This window comes from Apteryx rowi, unplaced genomic scaffold (assembly GCF_003343035.1).
Source record: "Apteryx rowi isolate R43461 unplaced genomic scaffold, aptRow1 scaffold_22, whole genome shotgun sequence".
Taxonomy (NCBI): Eukaryota; Metazoa; Chordata; class Aves; order Apterygiformes; family Apterygidae; genus Apteryx; species Apteryx rowi.
Window position 1 is genome coordinate 4,019,118 of NW_020448530.1, and position 23,741 is coordinate 4,042,858.

Below are 23,741 nucleotides of genomic sequence, written 5' to 3' on the forward strand. Positions count from 1 at the left end.
CGCAGGGAGGAAGGCTGCCGAGAGGCTGCCGTGACCGCGCAGGGAGGAAGGCTGCCGAGAGGCTGCCGTGACCCCTTGGGCATCGAGCCGCGGACGAGCCCAGCCAGCAGGACGCAGCGCAGCGGCGTGCTCCGGGAACACGGGGCGATCGCAGAAGAAAGGGGGGTACGGTTCAGGGAGTGCTAGGACACAGGGAAGCCTCGAGAGCATGGAAACGCTTGGCTTCGTCCAACGCTGTGTGCTGTGTGTTGGCATGCGGGCGTTTTGACACCCTGCACGAACATCCGGCAGGGAACGGCAGGACTCAGTGCTCCCCTGCCCATGCAACCGCTTTCCACGCAGGGCTCAAGCGCTTGAGCTGAGAGTGTAATTGCCTGTGCACAGCCAGAACACAGAAGCGTGGCTGCAGGTAAAGCGGAGCCGTTTGTGAAGGAGCTGCCTTTGCCCTGCCCCAGGCTTCTGGTCTGGTCAGGAAGGAGAGAATGTGATTTGGCAAGAAGACTTGGGAAAGATGGTTTTACTGCATTTAAAATATGAAACATTTGTTTTGTGGGAATATTGCTTTGGGATGCTGTACCAGGCCTTAAAAATACTCAAAGGCCCTAGTAGGAGACTGAAAGCCCCCCGCGCTGCCTGGCAGCCGCACTGTGAGAGGCTCCTCACACYCCAGCAGATCCACCAGCAAGGACCAGAGGCAGAGGGTGTCCAGCGGCGGTGGGAGGGCAGGGGAAACCTCTCAGCACAAGGCACAATCAGAAACGGAGCGAGACCTCCATGCACCTGTAAAACCCAAGGACAGCGAGGAATCGCAGCGGGAATCACACATGCTAGCACTTAACACGCTGTCTAGACAGCACAGCCGCCCGGCCCCGCAGGGACGGAGGCACCCGAGCACGGAGCAGCTCCGGTGTCTGGGAGTCCCCAGAAGGGATCTGTGCTGGCACAGATGCCTCTCGCGCTGCGCATCGCTACAGACAACCTCAGCGTTTTAGCACGGAGGGCTGGTGAAATGAGGAGATAAAACATATGTTTGGAAAAAAACAAAACAAACCAACAAGGGAACCGGGAAGGCAGAGGGGCCTGGGAAATGGGAGGCATCTCTCAAATGTGCTTACACAACACAGGATCTGCGGGACAAATATCTAAGATGTTTCTGTGCAGACAGGCAGAGTCAGACATTACCAAATGCAATTAACTGCTTCGTTACCATCTAAGCAAACCAATCAGTCTCCGCTGTGTTTTGCTAGAGACGATAACTCTGGCAGGTTTTTTCTCAGCTTAATGCAGAGACACAAACATCACCCTCTAGACTGCAGCTATTGCAAAGCAGCCGTTACAGACACACTCCAACCCTGCATCGCTGTTCCGCTCCCCAGCTCAGTCACTGGGAACAAATTTTAGATTTCCTCCGCTGCTTTAGGCATGCTGATATCACACCAGAGAGCCACCATTAAATATGTTAAGCGGCCCCCATGAAATCAGACAGAGGTGTTCCTAGGGACCCAGGCAGAAGTGTTGGAGATGAGGGAAGATTTTAATCTTCAGAGGTCAACCTTTACCGCTGGGTGCCTATGTTTAAAGTGTGCACCAGGACTGGAAAGTTTTAACAAGCCAAATGAAGGCTAGAGACTGCTTTTAGAATGGAACCAGTCTGCAAAGAGAAAGGGAACCCACTGATCACTCTCAGGGGACAGGGAAGAGGAGAAGCTGTAATTTTTGAGTTGGAACCCAAAGCCACCACAGGCCTCAACATACCTGACTGAACACATTACTTTTAGAGCAACTTAGACRTTTCCTACAAGCTCTCTTCTTCCCACTAGACATGTCTCTGGACAAGGGTCCAGGTGACTGGCACAGAGCAAAAGGTCTGACATGCAAGAGAAATGCAAAGAATTGACTGAGAAACTCAAGGTTAAGCTTCAAAGTGCAGTTAAAAATATCATAGCCTGGAGACTTTGGCATCTCCAAGACTTTCAGTCTATGGAGAAGATTAAGGTCTAAGTACAATAAAGAAGACTGTACTTACTTCTAGGATGAGGCACAGCTGATTTACAAAAGGGATTATTCAAGGTTGTTTGAGATAGCAGGACAGGACAATCCAGTCTCGTGTTCCCAAGTCTTTTAATAAACTCTCTCTCCAATGCCTCTTCTGTAGGATGAAGATAACGTACCTACAGCAGTGAATAATTAGGACAGGTGTATTGGTGTGTTAGAATGCTGGTGCCATAGTTACCATGGTAAGATAAGGCACACTATACAATTTGCAGGGCTGAGGAACAAACTACTATACAATATCCTATGGACTCTGCTACAGTGCATTATTGCAACACCTCTGCTGCAAAGCTCAAACAAATATGCAGAACAGTCCTTCAGCGTGACAGTCTCTGAAGGAAGCAGCCTTGTCTGTGGGCTCGGAGGAGGCTCAGCAGAAGTCCCCGAGGGCCAGCAGCCCGCCCCCCACATCCAGGCAGGGGAGAGCTACGGGACCCCAAGTCCAGTCCTTGAGGGCTGACACACTCTTGTGTGCGAATATGAATAAATCCCTTTTGTGTATGATACTTAATTACACCTTGTGTTGTACATCACAGCAACATCTGTGCAGAGCCAGCCACTATTATCCATGCCCAGTTCCTTAGACAAACAGAATTATCCTCCCTGCTTTATGGCTGGGGAACTGAGGCACAAGACAGATTAGGAATCAGATACAGTGTCCTTGGAAGTCACTGCAAGGGCTTTGCCTTAATCCCAAAGTGACTTGCCTAAAATTTGCAAGAGGAGCAGGAACAGAACTCCAACTTCCCGATTTCCAGCCCACTGCGTCCATCACGCAACTGCCACGTCCCCGAGGTACAAGAATTAGCTCAGTTGAGCAGCAGAGCTATGCCCAGTAATTACGAAGGAAAACAAAGCTGCAGGATTATTTCTTCTTTAATTACAGGCTGAATATGTGAAAGCAATGATTTTATATATCCAATCACTACTCAGTTTCTCATGCATGCCACACTACCTATAGAAGTTATCCGGAGCGCAGTGGGCCCATTTAGTCATTTGCAGGAGTCTCACTTTTCATCCTGACACTCACAGCAGATTTGAGAGATGACAGCCAGCTTGCAAGGACAGGAGAACCGCAAAGCACAGCTGGCGAATGGGAAAGCGCTTCCTTTAGCCAATCATTAACATAGCGAGATTTCTATGGCCGTGGAATCTTTCCTTTCCTTTACCAAAACGGTAGCATATTTTTCCCCGGTTTCTTTCTTTGTTGCGGTGCCCCTGCATAGGAATAACTCCAGGGTGAAGCGGGGAGATGGCAAGTGCTGGACTGGCTTTGCTTGTGCCGCAGGTATCCCCAGGGAACGCCTGCTGGAGCACAGGACAGCGCAGCCCTCGCCCCCCACCCTGGGTGCTGCACGAGCTGTTTCATTCTGCAGAGCAAACACCAGCATTGGCAGTTCCTGAATTGATTCATACGTTTTTGAAACCTTCAAGAACATCCCCACAGAGCACCTGTGTAACACAGAGCAGCAAGCGTCCACTTTGGCTTTAGTTCCAATACATGTCGTTGCACCGTTGTGCATTTAGGAAACTCTCCAGCGCTGAGTTAAAACACTCTAATGAACTAGAGAAATGGAGAGGTCACCACAACTATTAGTTCATTGCTGTAACAGCTAATTATCCACACAAGAATTAGCCTCTTATTGCTCACATGAGTTTGTTCAAGTTAGTTCAACTTTTGGCCATTGCTTACTATTAGGTCTGTCAGGCAGACGGAAGTCCTCATTATCAGATCCATGCACCCGGTGTAGATATTTACAGTGTAGCCAACTGCATTTTCAATTAACCTTCTCTTTGATACAATAGATCGATTCTCTTTGATTTGATAGGAGGCACCCCCGGAAGATTTCAGCATAAGATGCACTTTCCAGGCCTTTTGTCATTCCCATGGCTTTTCCCTGGCAGTAGAAAGTATGCCAGAAATGCTGTCTTTAGCAATCTGCTAGCTTGACACCTTTCCCCATTGAGTTACATCTTCTGTTTTGCCAGATGCTTAAGCTATTTTATAAACATCACAAATAAAAACTATCCCAAATGGGCTCACAATGTACAAAGCCATGAGGCACCGAATCCCAGCAGCACAAAGAGCAGCAATGAAGATATGATTTGGCAAGAAACAATTTCCTCTGGCAAATAACGACGTGACAACATCTGAACCTTCGGAGGGCACTGGAAAGCCGCCAGAAACGGCATGCCAGACAGACGGCATTTTATCACACTGCACTGGTATTCTCGGATGCCTTTCTGAGCTGTTTACACTCAGAGCAAGCGCTTTTATAATTGCTTGATTTGGGGTTAATGATTTTTCTCTTAACTTTAAAACCAAACTAACATTATTTGATGATCAGTAGTTATTTACACTATGCAATTACATCACATTACGAGAGTTATTTGTTGCATGAATAGGAATCAAGATTTTAAAAAAGCAAACACTTTCTTTTTGCCTTTCTTCCTGCAGGAAGAAAGCAGAAAAACAAAAATTAAAAATATGATCAACAAGCAAAAATACAACAGCCTCCCTCTGTCTTCCTCTATCTGCGAAGGACTAATATTCTTGTTCCTCTTGGATGGAAGTATACAATTAGCATACACTGGGCTCTGCTTAAGTGGGTATTTCTCTAACCTGCTGAAAAATACACTCCATGCCTCAGGTAAGACAACACCTTGCATTCCTCCTGGGATTTGATTTTATCAAAAAGGAAAAAGAAAAAAGATATGTGATGAGCAAACATGACCAAACCCCCCATCTTTCAGGAGTACGGCTGCACTAGCATTTTCCTGCTTTGCTTCAAGAAAGGACATCAGCCTTGTTTGGAGAACAAAATCCCCCAAATGCAAGAGTCACAGGCTATATAATTGGTTGGTGAAGTGAAGGCATGACAGTTTTATATACTATTCCAACAGACTTGAACCAAAATAGCTGAATTTTCTTATTTGAATGGAGCTTCTTCACATGGGAACTGTAGCAGACTTCCTCCATTATTATTTAAAATTATGGAAGAATTATTTCTAGAGAGAGGATGTACAGTCACTGGCTAAAACCTTTCATTTTTATTCCCCACTAAAGAGAACATTTCACCCAGAGATCACCTATTCAGGTTAGCCTTTTCAGCAGCTACAAGGAGAAGTCCTAGACAAAACCAGACAGCTCAGAAATCGGCATTCTGCACTTCTGACCTGCTCGGTTTCTACTTTTTTCTGCTCCACCTCCCCGTGTTTGAGAGTCAAGGAATCACAGGACAGTTCCTTTTTAAATGTATTTATGAACTTGCACAAGCAAGTTTTTTCCATTTCATAGCTGCATCCACTAATTTCCAGCTTTTCACAGATAAGCCAAAGAAAGTGAGCTGAATTAAAAAAAACAACAAAAACAGAGCACTTTACTGCTGCATAATGAACAGGAAACTTGCTAATGAAACAACAATCACTAATGGCCTTGAGAGAAAACACAATTATTTATGGAGTCCCTCAAAGCTCAACCATAGTTGCTCCACAAAAGCAAATGAGGATTTGATAGCACAAGCCCTTTGCCAGTAAAGTCCGGGCAATCCCACTGCTCTTAAACATTGCTGATGCAACTTCTCATGACTTCAGAGCATCTCAGTCCGAAACAGCCAAAAAGTGGAGTCCACATTCCCAGCCCCCGAAGCCTTAAGGGCAACTTTCTCCAAACTGTCCAAAAAGGCTGAGGCACTTGAGAGTTGTTTCCAGATAAGTCTCTTCAAAAAGACGGACACTTTCGGTATGTCCTCTGCAATGCCATCACAGAGAAGTTATCAGTACAAATGCTATCCAGGACTATTTCTTCTCGGCTTATTCCCTCATGCTTCTCCCAAGCCCATCAGGACCACAGCCTAATTACAGGTAAAAAACTGAAGCTGGGCACTGTTGAAAATATTACCTAGAAAGTAGTCTCCTCAAGCACCCTCACTACTGCAGCTGTATTTTTTTTATTATTATTGTTATTAACTCAGAGCATAAAAGAATCAGGGCAATGACAACAGTGGGGTTTTTTGCCCTGTGAAGAACTATGTAAAACTGCAAAAATACACAAACAAGAGTAACTAGAATAAGACATGGGTTTAGTGCTTGCTCAGGTGGTATGAATGCTTGGCAGTAGGTTATTTCCAGAAAACAAAACCTCTGCATTAGTCGAGGTAGTTACCTGCGAGCTGGCTGGCTCTGCGGTCCCCACGCACAGCGGTCCTTTACCTCCTGCACTGCGGCAGTGCCTGATGCTCCTGAGAAAGAGCAGATGGCAGCGTCCTTCAGGAACTGGGCATCAGCAACGGCCTCTTTAAAAATGGCTTTATACCAAGGTGGTGCATAGCTAACCACTGCTGCTGCTCAGAAGTGTCCTAAAGGGCAGAGAGGAGGCCTGGAGGCCTCCACTGTTGGTTACATCCCTTCATACTTCAAATTTTCCATCTCCTTTACAGACCCCTAGCAGGTGGCTGCCATTTGCAGGGAGAAGCTGAGCAGAAAACAACAAACCAACTTGATCCCCTTGGTGAAACACGAGGGAAAATCCACACCTAGGCTTTGGACTTCAGAGCCCTCACGTTTGATAAAAACAAGAAACGAGTTCATGAAAGACTAATTGCCTGATTTGCTTTCTGTATCCGTAGCGCATACAGTTAGTTTCTTTTCAAAGACACTGCTTATTTCATTAAAACATTGTCTTCACATGTTCAGATTGTGCTGTAACAAGTCTTCTCCCCTTCACCCTTTTGGCCTAATATTTTGCCTTTTTTTGGTTTAATACTGAAGAAAATAGACAGCCAAATGAAAATTTAGTCTTTGTAGTATCTAATATTTACTAGTAGGTATTAAACTCTGGGATTTAAGATTCTTCCTTTCTCCTCCCCAAACTAAAGGAATATTGCAGCATTTTATACACCTCGGTGCAAAAACGGTGGCAGCTCAGGCAGCCAGGATGGAGGTGTGCGGCAGGATGTGCTGCAGGTACGAGGACACAAAATGAAGGTTCGAAAGGATCCTGTGCCGGGGAACTTGAGGGGGAAGATCGGGAAGCAACAGGGATGAAAGCTCCCCGAATTGTGCAATATCGCCTCAAGTATTTCGCCAGCTGCGAGGCACCCAAGCAGGCTGCATCGTTAGATGCCTACCTAGGCATAACTGGGCATAGTTAGGTGCCCAGTTTCCACAGCAGAAACAGAAAGCTGGGGAAGGGGCTGGAAGAGGGGAAGGGGAAATAGCTGGAGGACCCTCCAAAGTGCTCAAAGGCATGCTCATGGAGGAGAGCCCTTCCAGGACAAGCACAATAAATAAAGCGTAATTCAAACGTTATTGAAAAATGAGAGTTCATGGTAAGCCTCTGGCTCGGCAGCATAAATCTTCGCTGCTACCGAGAGAGATGCTCAGGCACCAGAGCCCCTCCGAGGTGGGGGCGCGGGCGGCTCGGTGCCTGCACGGGCAGGCAGTGCGGCAGGCTGGGCATGCGGAGCGCAGGGTTGCCAGGGTAACCCAAGGATGCAGACCAGCATCTTTGACTTTGAACAAACCGACAGCGAGTTCAGCTGAGGACGAGATGCTGAGAGCACCGGCACCACCCTCCAGCTCCCAGGAGCGGTCCTGCTGTGGCTGGATTTGAACCTGCCTCACAGCCAAGTCTCCCATGTCCACCACTTCTGCAGCCCACCTCCGGCCGTCCCCCTGGGGGGCACAGGCACAACCGCACGCACAGGCACCCGCAGAGCTCGTCTCCCTCCCTCCCCAAGTCAGATAACAGCCCCCCTCGGGCCATTGCCCTTGCCCATCGCTTTCACCCCCTTCCTCCTCACAGAGCTGCTGTGTGACCTATTTTAAGCATTTTTGAGCCTTCTTGGTTAGGAGTATTCCTTGAAGGCAGAGAGGTGTTTTAGTGAAGCTCCTTGCGCTGCAGAGGGAGCCCTGCTGTCCAGCCTCACTTTGCAAACCCTGAGGGAGCAGGAAGCACTATATGATTAGCACAGCTCCAGAAAGGATCGTTTTACAAATTGTTGTAAGCTTTTTCTGAAAACAGGCTTGATTCGGAGGGAACCTCTCACGCAGGCAAGTCCAACACAGCTGAATTACTGACACCTTTGGCAATGTTCTTACCTTTCTCTCCCATCTTGGCTCCCTTGTAGCACCCCCACAAGGAATGGAGAAATCAATGGGGAATTTGGAGAAAACAAGAGATCCCTTTTTACCCTGCTTTGACAAACCCTCAAGCACTGTGAATTTCATTAAAAAAAAAAAAATCCCTTTAGGACAAAGTTCTACTGTTCATTTACATGTAAACACCTTAAGGGAGCAATATTTGCCCATAAATAATTCTGTATGCTAATTCAAATGCAATCTTAAAGTTGTTAACAAAATTCCCATGCAATTTTCCTACTGTTGCACCATTGAGAAGTGGAAACCCTAATGCCACAGGGCTATAACATTTTTTTTCTTTAGCGGAATGGCCTCCCAAAGATATACATTAAATTCTCTGGAAAAAAATTCGCTGAAAACGTACAACAATTGCATCAGTTACATCTTTTATACAACGAGCATAACAAATCAGTACTGGGCATGTATACTTTATAAGAATAACTGTTCAGGTAGATCCAAGGATCATTATTCTCATGGCAGGCTTGCATCACTCACAGAATAAATTATTCTGATTTGATACAGGCAGACCAAATATGCTGTGTGTGTGAAGTGGCCATTGACACAAGATCTTTGGGGAAGGGAGAGTTTAAGCCAGGGGCAAGGGATAGCACAAAGCATGTTAAATCTTAAGTGACAGGTTGGTACTCAGGCTTTGATTTGCCACCCCTGTGTGTAAGGGTGACTTCCATTTTCCAATTTAAACTCATTTCTTTCATGTTATTTGCAAACTGGGCAAAGCGAGACAGAATCAAGGCCAGTTTCTTTGACAGGATGTCAGCTGTCACTGTGTGTAAACAGACCAGAAATGAAAGCGCAATCCAGCACATGGAAGTAGAAAGTCCTGACATTTTAATTATCTGAAGAGATTACAAGATGAAAGTCTTCCTTGAGGCAAATGTATATTAGTACTGATATAGTCATTGTGCTTTTCAGTAAGAGAAATAGGAGTCTATATTTACATAAGAAACTATAGTGTCTGAGATCTTTAAATATCATATTTATGGAAATGATTCTGAATTACAGCATTTACAAAATAAAAACAAGCTTGAATAAATATTCAGTCCATTAAATAAGATTCTTTTTTCACAGAAGCAACTTTTTGTGCATATTTATTTCACAATTGAAGTTTGTTGTATTTTTTTTTATCCTATAAAAGAAGCATTATATTTGTCATTTTTCTAAAAATAAAACTGCAATAATCATTGCAATGTGAAGCCTGAGATTTAAGCCTGAATAAGTATCATTGCTTGCACCACATTACCCACCTCCCACCGAACACCCACCCCATGCCTTGTCAAGTTCTGGAGAATCCGACAGTCCAGCTCAAGGACTCCATGAGAAAAATTTTGGGAAAACGATAATAAATTAAATAAAGTGAGGATAACATTTTATAGCTGAAATCATCTACAAACAGCATCATAAGGCTTGTGCAGTACACATAAACTAAGTGAAGCTGTTTCATCTGATTCAAAATGACAGTAGTGCCAACAAACTGTTATACCCTTATATGGCTCATTAACACTGAATATAAAACCACATAACAAAGGGAATGTCCACAAAGAAAACAACACCGGCCAGTTTTGCTTTATCGTTTTGAGTGACAACCTTTCTTGAGTATGATACCGCAAACAACTTCCTCATCCCTTTTTTGTATGTATCGGTTTGAAACACGCTGTGCAACACTGCAAGTCAGGAAAGGGGATACAGCAAAGAGCTCTTGATCTCATTTCCTCTGTAACCACAGCACACAGTGTCTTGCTTTTAATGTGGCTAACTCAAAGCACGTCCAAATGTCTTTGAAACCTCAGTGCTCATGGAGCTCTTACTGCAAATAGTTTGTGCAAGATCATAGCATGAATCCACGTGAATCTTATTTCTTTCCTCTCCAAGTGGAAATAAAAATTAATCCCCGGTGTTTCAAATAAATACAAATGTTTTCTGAGGTGTTAGCATGAGTGAAGTAACAGTATGCAATATTTTACAGTTACTCTGCCAAAGGTGGACAACAAGAACCCTTCCCTGGTTGACCATTCTGTAGGACCTTTGAATATATTATATCATTACATACTTGTCTTTTAAAAATCATTTAAAAAAACTCAGCGTGGGATAAATCGTTTGTCACATCTACTGAATTTTGCTGCTAAACTCTTTCAAAAATATGTATTTTAATAGTAAATCATTCATTTGGTAACCATTTCCACTGAAGTTTGTTAAGTTTTAATTGTTGATATAGAAATCAAAGCTCTGTGTTATATTTTTATTAACAGGATTTAGCATAAATGGTGCAGGTTATAAATAATTTCAAAATCCCCAAATATGGAATTAGAAGTTACAAAGTTTAATTTTTAGAAGACAATTTAAGAGTTATTGCTCAGCTCAGTAAATGAAAGGCAACAGAAACACACTGCTTCAGGACCTTCCATTCCTCCTATGTGATTTAAACAAAATTTGCCTTCATAAATACTGAATATGGATTTGAAATATTTTTGCTTTAATAAATCCTAGCATAGGTAGCAAAAACCCAGTAATGGGAAAGCTAAACCGCGACTGGAGGGAGAGAGCTGACATCCACAGCCATGCTAGAATTGTAGTGAGCACAGAAGTATCCTAGCTTTGGAATTGATTTGCTGTGATGAACTAGTTAACCGGCTACTCTGTTCTTAGCATGTAAGATAAGCAGCAATGCTTGTTCAGTTCTCTAAGCCCTATTTCTTTCCACGCAGTGCATTTGTTCGGCATATGGCATCGTAACATTAATGTTATAAATTTATGGAAGACTGCACTGTAGCTTTAGAGCTACAGACGCTTCATACTTCCCTTTAGCAGCGTAATAAAATGCAATAAAAACTGTCTGTACAAAATTTATAATAATGGATGTCAAAGCCTACATGCCCTCACAGGGTCCCTCTTTCAAGTTAATTCTTGGCTTATGTCAAATATATTAGTCCGTGTAAGACTCCAGTAGACACATCACTAGTTTAATACGTCAGATACCAGCTTTGTCACTATAGAAAGGAGTGACATGAAACATGTAACAGTGAGTGCAAACACGGACAGGCTTCATCTGACCATAACGAGGTAATGGAGCAGAGTGAGAGGAACAGCGGGAGCAGAAGATCTGAAAAACAAGAGGGAGATTTCACTTTAGTTCCTTAAAGAACTTGATGGGACAAAACCGATTTCAAGAAAAGGGAGAGATTGTATGCACCATGCTCTCGTGTATTGGGAACACCACCTTTCAGAGCATATCAACTAAAAGCCCTCTGCAGGCAATCCATAGTCCAAAAACAAACTAATCTGACTACGCTTAGCAAGCACTAACATTAGCAGCCAAGGCAGACCAGTCTCTCTGTATAGGTCAAGGGGAAAGGTGGCTCCTCCAGAGAAGGTAACCAGTACTGACCTTAGGGAAAGCCTAGGGCAACATCTGTGAATATCCCCAAAGTTCTTACTCATGTGAGTCTTGTATTAAAGTCAACAAAACAATTTCTCTACCCTCCTGATTTTTGATCAGCAAGCAAGAAAGCAAGTGAAATGGGACTGCAGATTTCTGGCTCTGCAAGGCACATGACTACTTTATTCTCCGTCGCTCCCTCCTCCTCTGCCACAAACTTGCAAAGCAGCAGCCCTCTACACCACAGTCATCCTGTAAAGGCTTAGAAAGAAAGCAGAGACACCCTGTTCGTGCAGCTGAACAGTGGATCACCCCTTACAGCGCAGGCTGTGCACAGCACTGACTTTGAAGTTCATTAAAGTTTACAGATGTAGTCCAGAGTGACTCCTGATTTAGGGTGCTCATTCTAAGACCTCAACAGAGAGCTCTGATTTTTTTTAGAAGGCAAATGTCTACTACTGTATAAAATTCAAGACCCTCCCCTTCCTTTCTAAATGTAAGCTGAACAGTTGACAGTGAAGATGTACAAAAACACTTGTCACTTTTGAAACTCCTGGTCAAGAGCATGCATTCTGCTGTGCAGCTGAGTTCCTGCGGTGTGCGTGAATTTACGGTTCTCTTTGGCTGACATTTTGTCACATGTTTAACTGAGTCATTACCTTGCCACAGCTCCTACAGTGGTGTTTCCTGCGAATGACTGTGAAAGGAGCCTTGCACGCAGTGCAGTAGCTACAGACTTCATCTGGAACCCAGTCAGGAGGATCTGTCAGAAACATAGCAACAAAAGGGAACATACTTCAAAAGGGAATAAAAACAAACATGTGATTACAAGATCCTCAAGGGAGTAGGGAGAATAAAATATAACAGCAGCAGCTTTCATCTAAGTGTCTCAAGGTGCTTTGTGAACAACAACTAGGTAAGTTTAAGAATGACTAAGTGGGATCACTCCCCATTTCACTGAGAGGCAGCCACCTTCGGGGCAGAGTGCAGCAGGCGTTTAAACTGAAACAGCGCATGGCAGTTGTGGACTTGAAATGAAAAATATACTCTGCAAATGAAAGTGGCAAGGAAAGGTAGAGAGGCAAATAAAGTATGAAGACAAGAGACTATTAAACAGAGCTGGAACGCAAGTGTTTTTGACAAACCAATCAACCATCAAAACAAGCTTAGTGCTGACGTCATTTCTAACCCGTTCAGCCTTTGCTACAGAAAGGCTGACTGTTTTTTCTAGAATTAGGCAAGCAACCCTACGGATGATAAACTCAGGATCTGATTTCCCTTTGCTAAACTATTAGTGCTCTTACTGGAAGTCTGCCTTACCAGCAACTAAAGCAAAAATGCAAAATCAAGTGCACAAAAATTAGCAGAGAAAGAACTCTACCATTATCCTTAACAGCATGTTTTAATAGGTTGTTTTTCCTGTGAGCTCCACAACCTCTCCTAAAAGCAAAGCAGTGAAGTGATTTGTTTTCTACAAATCAAAATGTATTAGGCTCACTGCTTCTCTTGAACTGCCTCTACAAGTGAAAGGCCCACGTGACCTCAGAGTCTAAAATTCTGAGTGTAGAAATGATGCTTAACTAAGTTAATAAAAATCTAATCAAGGGCAAGCCAACTTCTATCCAGAAGGAACCTATGGACACAAGGGAACATGAACTGCTGGATATATTTACCCAAGTTCCCCATGTGCAGCTTCTCTCCGAGTATTATTTACAGTATGCAACATGTGACTGCTGATTCATAAACCTAAGAAGCAAAACCCTGCCTCAAGAAGCATACTCTCCAACAGAAAAATATATAGTACACTTAATACAAAGATCGAGTGCACAGCAGCTACAGACAAAAAGAATGAACAATTATTAAAGATAATTAGATGAAAAATCCACATAATTTCCACTGTATTCTTCTGTTAAATGTAACTGTGACCAGTTTTCATGCGTTTGTCACATTGCAACATTTATCAGCTTAAAAACAAAAAGGATATACAATTCAATGCAGAAAATGTTCAAAAAGCAGATAAGTCAGAAAAAATTGATGAGAATTTCAAATCTTGATACAACTACTATGAACTCCTCTAAACTATTTGGGGAATTAAACTAGGAAAGAAAGGAATCTTTCATTCAATGAATGAGCTGTTTTCTGATAAAGTCACAGCAATAGGGAGAACAACCAAACCAAAGTCTGTGTGCAAAGAAATGACCTATGTGGTGGAAAAAAGGAGACTGCATATGGCAGCCCTTCACCTCAACCCCAGGAACAGTGGAGTTAGAAAGTTAGAACTGAACTGCTACAAAATCCTCCTTAAAAGACATTCTTTCCTATCATAGTAGGACGATGTAGGACTACCAGCTTAAGTCTCAGCATTAATAGCAATGAAATCAAGAAACCTTCCTCTTCATTCTTTTCTCTTCCTTCCCCTCTGCAACCTCCCTAGGTACTACATGTAATTTGTCTGGTGTAACTTACTCCTAATATCAGCTTGTGATGTGGATTTTGGACACTTCATATCACTTTTGCAAGAATCTCTGACGTGAAATCATGACGTGAAATCTTTGACCTTGGAGCACCTCCACGTTCTCCATCCAGGAGGCCCTTTGGGATGTCACATGTATTCCATGGAAAATAACCAAACCAACAAAGATATTTCTGTTTAAAACTTGCCATTAGACTATGCAGCTTTGATTTTGTTTTCAGGTATTTAATCTTCCCCTCAATTCTCACTAATTTTAAAGACAGCGAAATTTAGGAAGTTATGCAAACTCCATGCCATCAGGTCTCCCTACCATACGAACCCCGAGCTGGTGGAAGCAGTTTGGTAAGTTGCCTACTTTGCTACCTATGATTTACCAACTGGCTGAAGATAGTAACCTTCATTTTAGTGTGAATATTAATTTTAACACTTCGAGAAAAGCCGCACAACACAGCCCCTTTTTGTAAATTCTATTATGAATTGAAACTTCTGGAGCAGCTAGTACCATAATCACTCCTTTCCTGAGATCCATGATTAGTGCAGATGCATTATAAACTAAAGTAACCCTTCCACAGAGAATATGGAGCTCATCAGCAGAAAGAAGCTTTCTTATCAGCAGGTATTTGCCATTTGGGTTTTGTTTGTTTGTTTTTCTGTTGTTGCCCTTGATGTGCAATGTTGAAAAAGTGGGGGGGGGGGGGAAGGGGAGGAAGGGAGTTGGCCTTGTATAGACTTGTCTCCAGTGCTAAATTAAAGGAAAAAAAGTAAAAATATATATGTCAGAGACAGCAAAAATATTTTGAGAAATAGTGATCTTATAYACCCATAACAATCATGTAGCCCATAGTCTATGGTTACAGAATTACTTTACTGAAAGATGAATTCATTTGCAGTCTTTGTTTTAATGATTGCATAATACAAAAAATCATATCTCACTGGTATTCAATGTATAGAAACAGTATATGCCTCTATACAGTCTGTTTTGCCAAATTAGAGGAATTCTCTTTTACCTCTGTTGGTATCGTGTCAGCTGATTCACCACTCCTTAACATTCGTGCATCAGTAGAGTGAGCTAAAGGGCACGTTTTCTCCCAGACAGTGACTCAACAGGAGTAAGGCAGGTCAACAGGGCTATGAGACCTCACTGTGCCGTATTGTTTCGGAGTTTTAGTGCCCTCCTAACATCCAATTTACTAGCATCAAGATCAGCTGCACTGCAGCACACCCTCAAATAGTAACACTTAGTTATGTAACAGCTTTTAACATCCCAAATGCTATGCAAACACCTAACCGCTTTAATCCTCATCACCCATCTACTGTTGGTAAGTCGGTCTATTCATGTGTGGTGGGGGAGAAATCAGGAGAGAAATGCCTTGCCCCAAACCACACACTGATGCAGTGGGGAAATAAGATTCAGAATACAAAACTTTGGGGCCATTGGCCCCGTGCCTTTGACTCCAGTTGTGACTGAAAAAAAATCCTTATGCCGACTACAAAAAACAGAAGCTTCATTTTTAGATTATGCATTTGCTTAGAAATGAAGGTTTAAATGCAATCCTGGGTTAGAGTTGAAGTGCTCAGCACCTTGCATGAAGCTCTGAGTGACTCGAGCCTCCCTCACACCATGCAGGTACCAACAGCAATGGACTCGACACCTTCAATTCTATTCCTAGGTCCCTTCACAAGCCCCATCTCAGTCAACCATGGGAGCAGCCTTTCCAACTTACATATATTAATGATTGAGTCATCAGGTTTTTTATAGAACAGGTTTTGGAAATGTTCTCTGAAGAGCAGTCTCATGAGGGTATAAAGCTTCAGTATGATGATGATTACAGTGAGTTATATAAATTAAACTCCTAGCATTATCCTGAAGACATGCTGGAAGCAGGGCAGTAGCAGTGCACCAGGAGGCTTTTTATGTTATGGTCCTTCTGCTGGCTACACTGCTCCATTAGCTCTGCATGCAGCAGCAAATTGAAATATCCTAAAGCACTGTCTCTCTGCGCTTCAGAGATCTGCACACAGAGTAGAGAGAAAACCTTGTTCGTGGGCTAATTGGCCCATTGCTTTATCATGCAATAAGGGCTAAGAGAAATCTGTTGGGAAGCAGATGAGGACCACAGCAGAAACATCAAAGGGGAGGAGGAAGGGAGGGAAGGAACTAACAAGACAGAAAGACAACAGAGATAAATTTGAGAAGGAGAAAACATTAAAAGCATGTACAGGAAAAAGACAGGAAAAAGAAGAGAAACAAGTATTTAAATGAATAAGAAACATAAGCCTAGAGAAAGGAATTTTTTTTTTAAAGACTCAAGATAAAACCAAGTATTGTGAAGACCAAAAAAAGAAAAGAAAAAAAGTATTGCTAAATTTTAACTATTCAAAAATCTTGCATCATAATCTTGCTCATAAATCATGAAATTCTGTGGCCTTTGAGTTGAGCTGTGCTGTAGCTTTTAGAGTCACCTTTCTCTGTCTCTGCAACCTCTTTAGCTAAAGTAGTTCATTCTGCTCTATGAAAACTTAAAATTGTCACAAAAACCCAAGAAGCTGAAGCTTTAAGAAAAAATCCTAATCACAATAAAAATCATACAAGTTGGAAACATTGTCCAAAAGCACATGTGAAATTCATTTTGTTTAAATATGTGCAATAGATCTGCTGCAGTCCTATCTAATCTGACAAAAGCGAGGATAACATCTCTGTGTCACAGAACACAAGGACAAGAGAGCCTGAGTTGCTGAGCCTGGACCTAGATCCATCAGTGCTGATACAAACAACATTACAAGACAATGCCAGTATGTTCTGTCATTAGAACAGTTCCTGCTGGGTGATGTGAGGGGCTGGACATTTGGCAACAGCAACTCTGAAGGCAGAAAGACCAGAATTAAAAACTGAACCCTGTCTCAGATGAGAGTACACTGTACAAATCCAATCTCCTTGACACCTTTGAGTCACACAGTTCTGAAATAACACTGAACCCTTCTCCAGAAAGAGTAAGTTCATTCGATGGTGCTCAGACACAAGAGACTGGGTGGGCTGAGGAAAAAAAAAAAAAAACATAAAGTTGTTAGAGCTCTAAAAGAAGGTCTAATTTAGCAAATCTATAGTCTGGAAGAAAACAAACTGGAAAGCATGCACAGCATGACAGCCTGTAGAACACCACCTGCTAAATACTAAACTTGTGACACTGTTTGCATTATGGTCAGACAATTCAGAGAAAGAAACCCTTCTGAATCTTTCATTTTTATCAAATACTACTATTAATGCAGAACTCAAAGTGTAAGCTCTTCCTGGATCAATGTATATTAAATTTTAGAGCACTTCATGTATAACCCTGATTATACTCTTAGCAAACTAACCTTAAGAGGGCTGTTCCTACAGCAGCGTGTTGAACTTACACTGCTGCAGCCGTCAAAGTGCATTATCCTCACAGCTGCAAAAAAGGTCAGATCAGCTTGCTATAGCTCTTTTGATGGAAGCAGAAATTGTGAAGCATGGTAAATTCTTACAGTTTAAAGTACAGAAAGTGGAGAACTAAGATAACAGGACTTTACCCTTCACTTCAACTGCCATTGTAAAATGAACCTTTTTGTCCCTTCTGACATACCATTTTCTGCATGTCATTCTGGGCAATCTCTATATTTTACCCGAGATTTCTAGGAGGCTATCATACTAATGCAATCTCAGTGAAGAAGTGTAGTTGGTGTTGATTACAGCTGGCTTGAAATTTATTCAGAAATATTTTTTTTGTTTCAACAATATTATTTGATGAAAATTTGGGGGCGAGGGAGAAAGCAGAGGCAGAGACTTCTTAACTTCAGGGACAGCTCTGTCAAACAGCTTTCTTAGGACAGAATTTCTGCACAAATCTAGAATGCTCTCACCACAGCACAGAGCTTTTGTAGACTTTGGTTCAAACCTCTGCTCTGCCTGAATCAACATGATCTTGAAAGATGATGTCCTTCTCTGCAAGTACATAACCAGCAACTCTCTCTTTCAACCAAGTAATTTACAAAAAATTAAACAACTCTGATAGAAAAGACTGACTTCCACTGGGATGTGGTTCAAATCTTTACTCTAAATCAGACGGACCTGAGACTTGATTCTGTATCCTCCATATAACAGTGATTACAAGTCTTTCCTGGTAACAGTCACCAACAATTACAAAACAATTTTCCTCTAGGTTTCTCCATGAACTTTTTAAAAATTATTATTACTTTTAAGCATCTTGGCTTCTCTTCAGACCACAAAATAAAAATACATTCTGAAGCCCCCAAATCTGAGATTCGCAAATTATTTATTCTAATAACACACACTTGGATTGCAAATATTTTTCTCCTGACACATTCTTGACCTAGGTTTTAAAACCTAGAAAGCAAGGTGGTACTGTAGATCTTCTTACTACATACCAGAAGAACACTTGATATGTGTATTTTTAGGACAAAGAAAAATTCAGACATTCAAAAATCTCAACAGCTAAGTCACTGTGGAGCCAAAAGAACTTGTGCTTTGCAAGTACCTATGGGCTTGTTTTCTCTCCTCCTGCAATGAAGTCCCAAGTTTCATACTGTGCAGATAGTGGGGGATAGTCTCTTAAAAGGTAAGAGACTTTGTGCAAGTTCTTTAACCTGAAGTCAGACCAAATTTTTGAAATACTACCTAAAAGCTGTACATTTGGAAATCCAGTAGTTTTACATGCATGATTAAATATGTTCAGCTGATTATAAAACATTGTCTCATTTTGGAAAACGCAATACTAAATTCTCCTCTTATACAATGCATGCAGAGCTGCTGAATAAGGAAAAATGAAAAAGTTATAAGGACAGAATATGCTTGGCCACTGAACTGTGCAACGATTTAACTTCTTTCATTTAGAAAGTGTTGCTGGTCATCATTATAAATAATAGAGAGCCACAGGCGTGTAAACAACAAAAGAAAAATTGAAACATTCAGATAGGGTTGACAGCTAATTCTAGGCTCATAGTGATTAGATTCTGCACATACAGGAGCATGGGAGGGTTTTCTTGACCTTGCGACTCCATATGGCAAAAAGAAGAAAAGCTTGAGCCTTAGGATCATAAATTACTGAACTGTGCCAGTGCTGTTGGTTAGAGAGCAGCAAGGAGTTGTGACTTGACAAAAGCGGGTGGGCTGGTATGTTATGAGATGGAAAGGGATCAAGGAGAAATAACATGCTGTTACGCAGTAAACAGATGCTAACACCATTTGGCGCAAATGGTTATTTGTACTGGCAGACATAGCAAATCCATTATGGTTGGAGTTATAACTAGGTGGCAGTGAGCAGGGCAGTTCTGTATGAATGTTAAAGGGAAAGGGAGGAGAAATGAATGTATGGCTGCAGAAAGAACTGAGATGCTACAGCGATCACATTTTTATGGAGCACAAACAGCTTCGTAGCACTTTTTTTCTTGAAAAATTTTCCAGTTTTTAAATTCCATGTGTGTTCTTAGACCAGAAACATAACTCACCTTCTCTTAGTCTGCCTGTAACTTCATGACATCGACACATTGGAAATATTCAGCCTTCCTCAATCCCAACAGATGAATCTTCCTGAGTGATAAATCACCCCCAAACCCTAATATGCTCAAAACTCAGATTCGCCATGCAAAGTTAACTATTAAAATCATCAGGCGCACAATGACAATCCTGAAATGTGGTGACCAGGGACTTATGCTTGATCAGAATTACAGATTAATAAAGAAATGAATAAATAAAAATTTTTGTAGAAACAAAAATTTAAAAGTTACTGTATATATATGGGAAACTGCAGGCATGTACAAAGATAGATTTATACTGGGATTGGAAACAATAACCCGAATATAACCCGGCTTAAGGCATCAAACTTCTACTTCTCCAATGTATTTTTTAAAAAGCTGTAACACATACTGCAGTCTCTAGGAACGATACAGCTCTGTCCCAGCAGGGATACATTCCCACTGCGTTAACTGCGGAGTAATTTTCTAAAAATTTTCAAATGCGAAGGTTTGCTTTAATCTGTGTGTAACCCATGCTGCCCACTCCCAGTCACATAAAAACCTCTTGGTCTGCTTATTACCCAGCAACGGTTTGCCCCAAGCCTGAGCTGGGAGACTGCCCGATAACCCCCCATGCCACCGGGTGTGCTGGCTGGTAGCTCACCCCTCACTCAGGGAGAAAGGCAGGACCACAAAAGCTGCGGGGACACCAGCCCTTTCTGCTGTTGCTGCAGTGCACAGCAAGCACCATGCCTGCTCAGCTATCAGCAAAGAGCCCAAGCCGCTTTTTTTCTGAGCTACTGCTACCACCGTTTGCTTTCAGTTTATATACAGAACTTTGTCATTCCTGGCCTTTTCCACCATATGACCAGAGCACAAAATTTTATTATACTTAAAACTCACTTTAGGGAATGTTGTATAAATTCACCTTATATTCTAGGAAAATGTAAATGTATTTACTTTACGTATTCTCTCTATATACAAATGTACTGCTTTATATATTCTCTGAAGTATAAATACGTTTGCTTCCTAAGAAAAAAAAATCCTGCAACATCAGAAAATCACAGCTAAATATATATATACCATGGGCTCATCTGTATTTTTGAAAATGCTTTTTGTTTTGGAATGCTGGTTAATCTCTAGTTTATTGTATTTCAGCCTTCAAAAGGTCACAGGTTTTAACTCTTATACCCTTTGTCAATGTCAGTTGGTTCATAATAAACATTCATATTTGTTTTATGACCCAGACCAGCTGGTGGGTTTTATACAGGGTAAGAATGAGAAATCTGCAAAAACAAGTGATTCATCTTCATAATCTGCGTAGAGGCTGGAATCTTCAGTTGAATCTTAAAACTATTCAATTATTTGTTTGGGTTGCTGGGTTTACTTTTTTACTAGCATTGATTGGATGCAATCTTAAATATTTGGTACTTTTGGTAAGAGGGATTTATTTGACAATTGGAAATAGCTTTCCCAGCAGACAGCTTACTGGACTTTTTCRATTCGATACATGCTTGTGTTCTGCCATGATGGCAGAAGGGAGGACCTACTGATGTGCTCATTTGCTTTAAACTGTTTTCATTTTCTGTTGAAATCATTAAGAGTGACCTGAAGCATTGAAATAATGTGCAAGAAAGGATATACTTAATTTTGGTGTGGTGCTGTCAACAGACTTTGTTTTGAATCATTTACGGTGACAACTGCAGTGCATTCCTGTTGGTGGCCTGCGGTCCAGATTTGGTCTGGAGGACAAATCCATCTGGCTCACTGCAAGAGGCAGGGAACAGACGTTCCGGCAGCAAAGGTTGCCCCAACCACCGGACGCCTTCATCTGACCCAAACATCATCCAGCACGAAGTCAGCAGCTGTGGCTTCCACACCCTCTGCACAACATGAGGACAYAGACTGAAGCCAAGTGTTTTTGCCAAAGCCACAGGGACCTGCAAAAATGAGGTACTTAGGGAGGTCTATGGGGGAAACACACGGCTGCTGAGGTTAGAACATGGCTGTAAGTTAATGCCACCTACTGGATGCTTTTGCGATAACAAAACCATGTATCCATTGGCCTCAGCCAAAGAAAAGCCTGTACAGCTTTGCCAGCAATGACAATTTGTGAGCTATGCCTGAATGGATAAGGGTCAGGAATGTACTGGAGGAGAGGACACAGAAGGGTTGCTTCTACAGGGTACACAAGTTTAACAAACCAATCCACTTAGGATGTTCCTTTTTGCAGACCTTTTAGAAGTCTCATGTTTGGAAGGCAGAGCTCATCCAAGTGAATTCTATCTCCATGCTCCCCATCACTCTCTGTCTTTTTGTGATATTTGCCTCATCTCGACAGAAGATTCCTGCCTATCAGGAAATCTGAAAGCTAAGTAACAGAGCAGACTGAAGGAGGTGCAGTTAACAAAGCCAGAGGAGCTGTACGGATTTATTCAAAGTAAGGATCTACAGCACAGCCATTTCCACAGAAGCCAGATAAGACTCCCAGAGAATGTCTACAAAGAGATTCATTCAGACATGCCCAAGCCGTCCCAGTGAGCAAGCATGGGTATCAACAGCAGCATATCTGCAAAAGCATAGGCTAATTGGCTCTGCCCAGAGGATATGTTAGCATGGGAAACATTGTGCCATGGCAGCCATGCTGGTTCTGGTATCTGGCCATAACATCACTCAAGTGCCAAGATTGTTGTTCTTGTTATTTCCATAAATAACGTCCCAGTCCAGAGGCTGCACTTCTCCAAACACAAAACTTCCTGGTGCCCATAGAAGACACTATGAAAGGCTGAGGAACTATAAAAGCCAAACAACATTTCATGGAAGTAAAGCACCTTTGCTATGACAAAATGCAGATCCACTGTGAGAAGGTTATTTAGCATCCTGCAACTAAGAATATCTTGCTTTCGAGCTCTGTAAGTCAGATTCACTGACGGCATCGTCACCAATTCAAAACAAAAGAATATAAATTTAAATAGTAGTGAGTGAATAATCTCTTGCGTTCTTTTCAACTACAGCCTATACATGGTACATACTTTACTAAAAAATTGTTTTATGTGAAACAGTTCTTCACTGCACCTTCTGTCACATTCTGAATTATGGCACAATAGAAAAATCAATTAAAATTATTACTGAGCAATTCTTTATCTGCTTCAAAATCATCTTCATCCAGAAAAGATATTATTTCTACAGTGAATGAATTAGCCCTGCTGTTCTAAAATAGATTACATTTGAAATCCTTTAGCCTGCTTTACCTTCAAATGAAGGGTTAGCCACAAACTATAGGTTTTATGCAAACATAATATAACTATTTAGCATTACTCTAAAATCTAATCTTTAAGAACTTTTTTTGACTACGATCTCTGATCTTACTACAAATGACAAACTAACATTTCTTGTCTGTTGGCCTCCCTTCTCTGTACAAATCGAGATTTAAGTTGCTTATCACTCAGATCTCAGCCATCCTGGATTCAAAACCTCTGACTGGAAGAACAGTGGTGCACATGGATAGACACTGCATATAGCCAAACAAGCAGAGACAACAGWGGAACAAGGTTTTAAAGCACGGTGAAATTACCACACAGCTGAATTTCAGGGAAGTTTAGATCCAGTTTCACAGTTTATGGTTGTTTTGTATTTCTCACCTAACTACAGAGGTATTATCTGTCCAATAACTGGGCTCCTGATGTGCTGAAACCACCACCTTGTCTTGAAGACCAAAGCCGACTGTTTTCTTCTCTGCTGTATCCCATATATCTACTTTCTCTTTTCTTATTCTTTGACTGTAAGGTCTCTGATGCCTTTTTATTCATTGTTTATACAATATTTACCACACTAGAGCTATAGTCCATGACTGTAAGCTAAGCACTACTGCAGCTCCATTAAATGAACAAACAAGAAAACCCCAAACCCAAAACAAAACTCTGAGCTCTCAGTGTTTGAATACTGACCTAAACTTTGAGACTTACATATGCTCTTTTTTCACTCTTACCGCATATTAGTGAGATTCAAGTAATACAAGCATTTATGGCACACCCTTAGAACAGTCACCTATAACTAACTTTTTCTAATTTACTTTCAAGTAATATGGGCTTGATTGATGGCGAAGAATATGAAAACAATAACAGCAATATTTTGACCATTTTCCTCAAAGATAGAAGTGCAGAATATAGGAAAAGTACATTTTCTGGA

General features: G+C 41.8%; 1 protein-coding gene across 8 annotated transcripts in view; it reads right to left on the minus strand.

Annotated features, from left to right (window-relative positions):
* Nucleotides 1-9,027: 9,027 nt before the first annotated feature.
* ZFYVE28 (zinc finger FYVE-type containing 28) overlaps nucleotides 9,028-23,741 on the minus strand; it is a 165,701-nt gene continuing 150,987 nt past the window's right edge. For 4 of the 8 annotated variants that reach the window (XM_026064619.1, XM_026064617.1, XM_026064614.1 and 1 more), the window contains 2 exons: nucleotides 12,247-12,350; nucleotides 9,028-11,311 (listed from right to left, as the gene is read on the minus strand). In XM_026064619.1, coding sequence (XP_025920404.1) covers nucleotides 11,180-11,311; nucleotides 12,247-12,350 — 236 coding nt within the window. In that variant the 3' untranslated portion in view covers nucleotides 9,028-11,179. Of the gene's footprint in view, nucleotides 11,312-12,246; nucleotides 12,351-14,053; nucleotides 14,180-16,298; nucleotides 17,095-20,531; nucleotides 21,494-23,741 lie in introns of those variants that run through there. The other 4 variants (XR_003253327.1, XR_003253328.1, XM_026064620.1 and 1 more) reach the window with 4 other exon arrangements.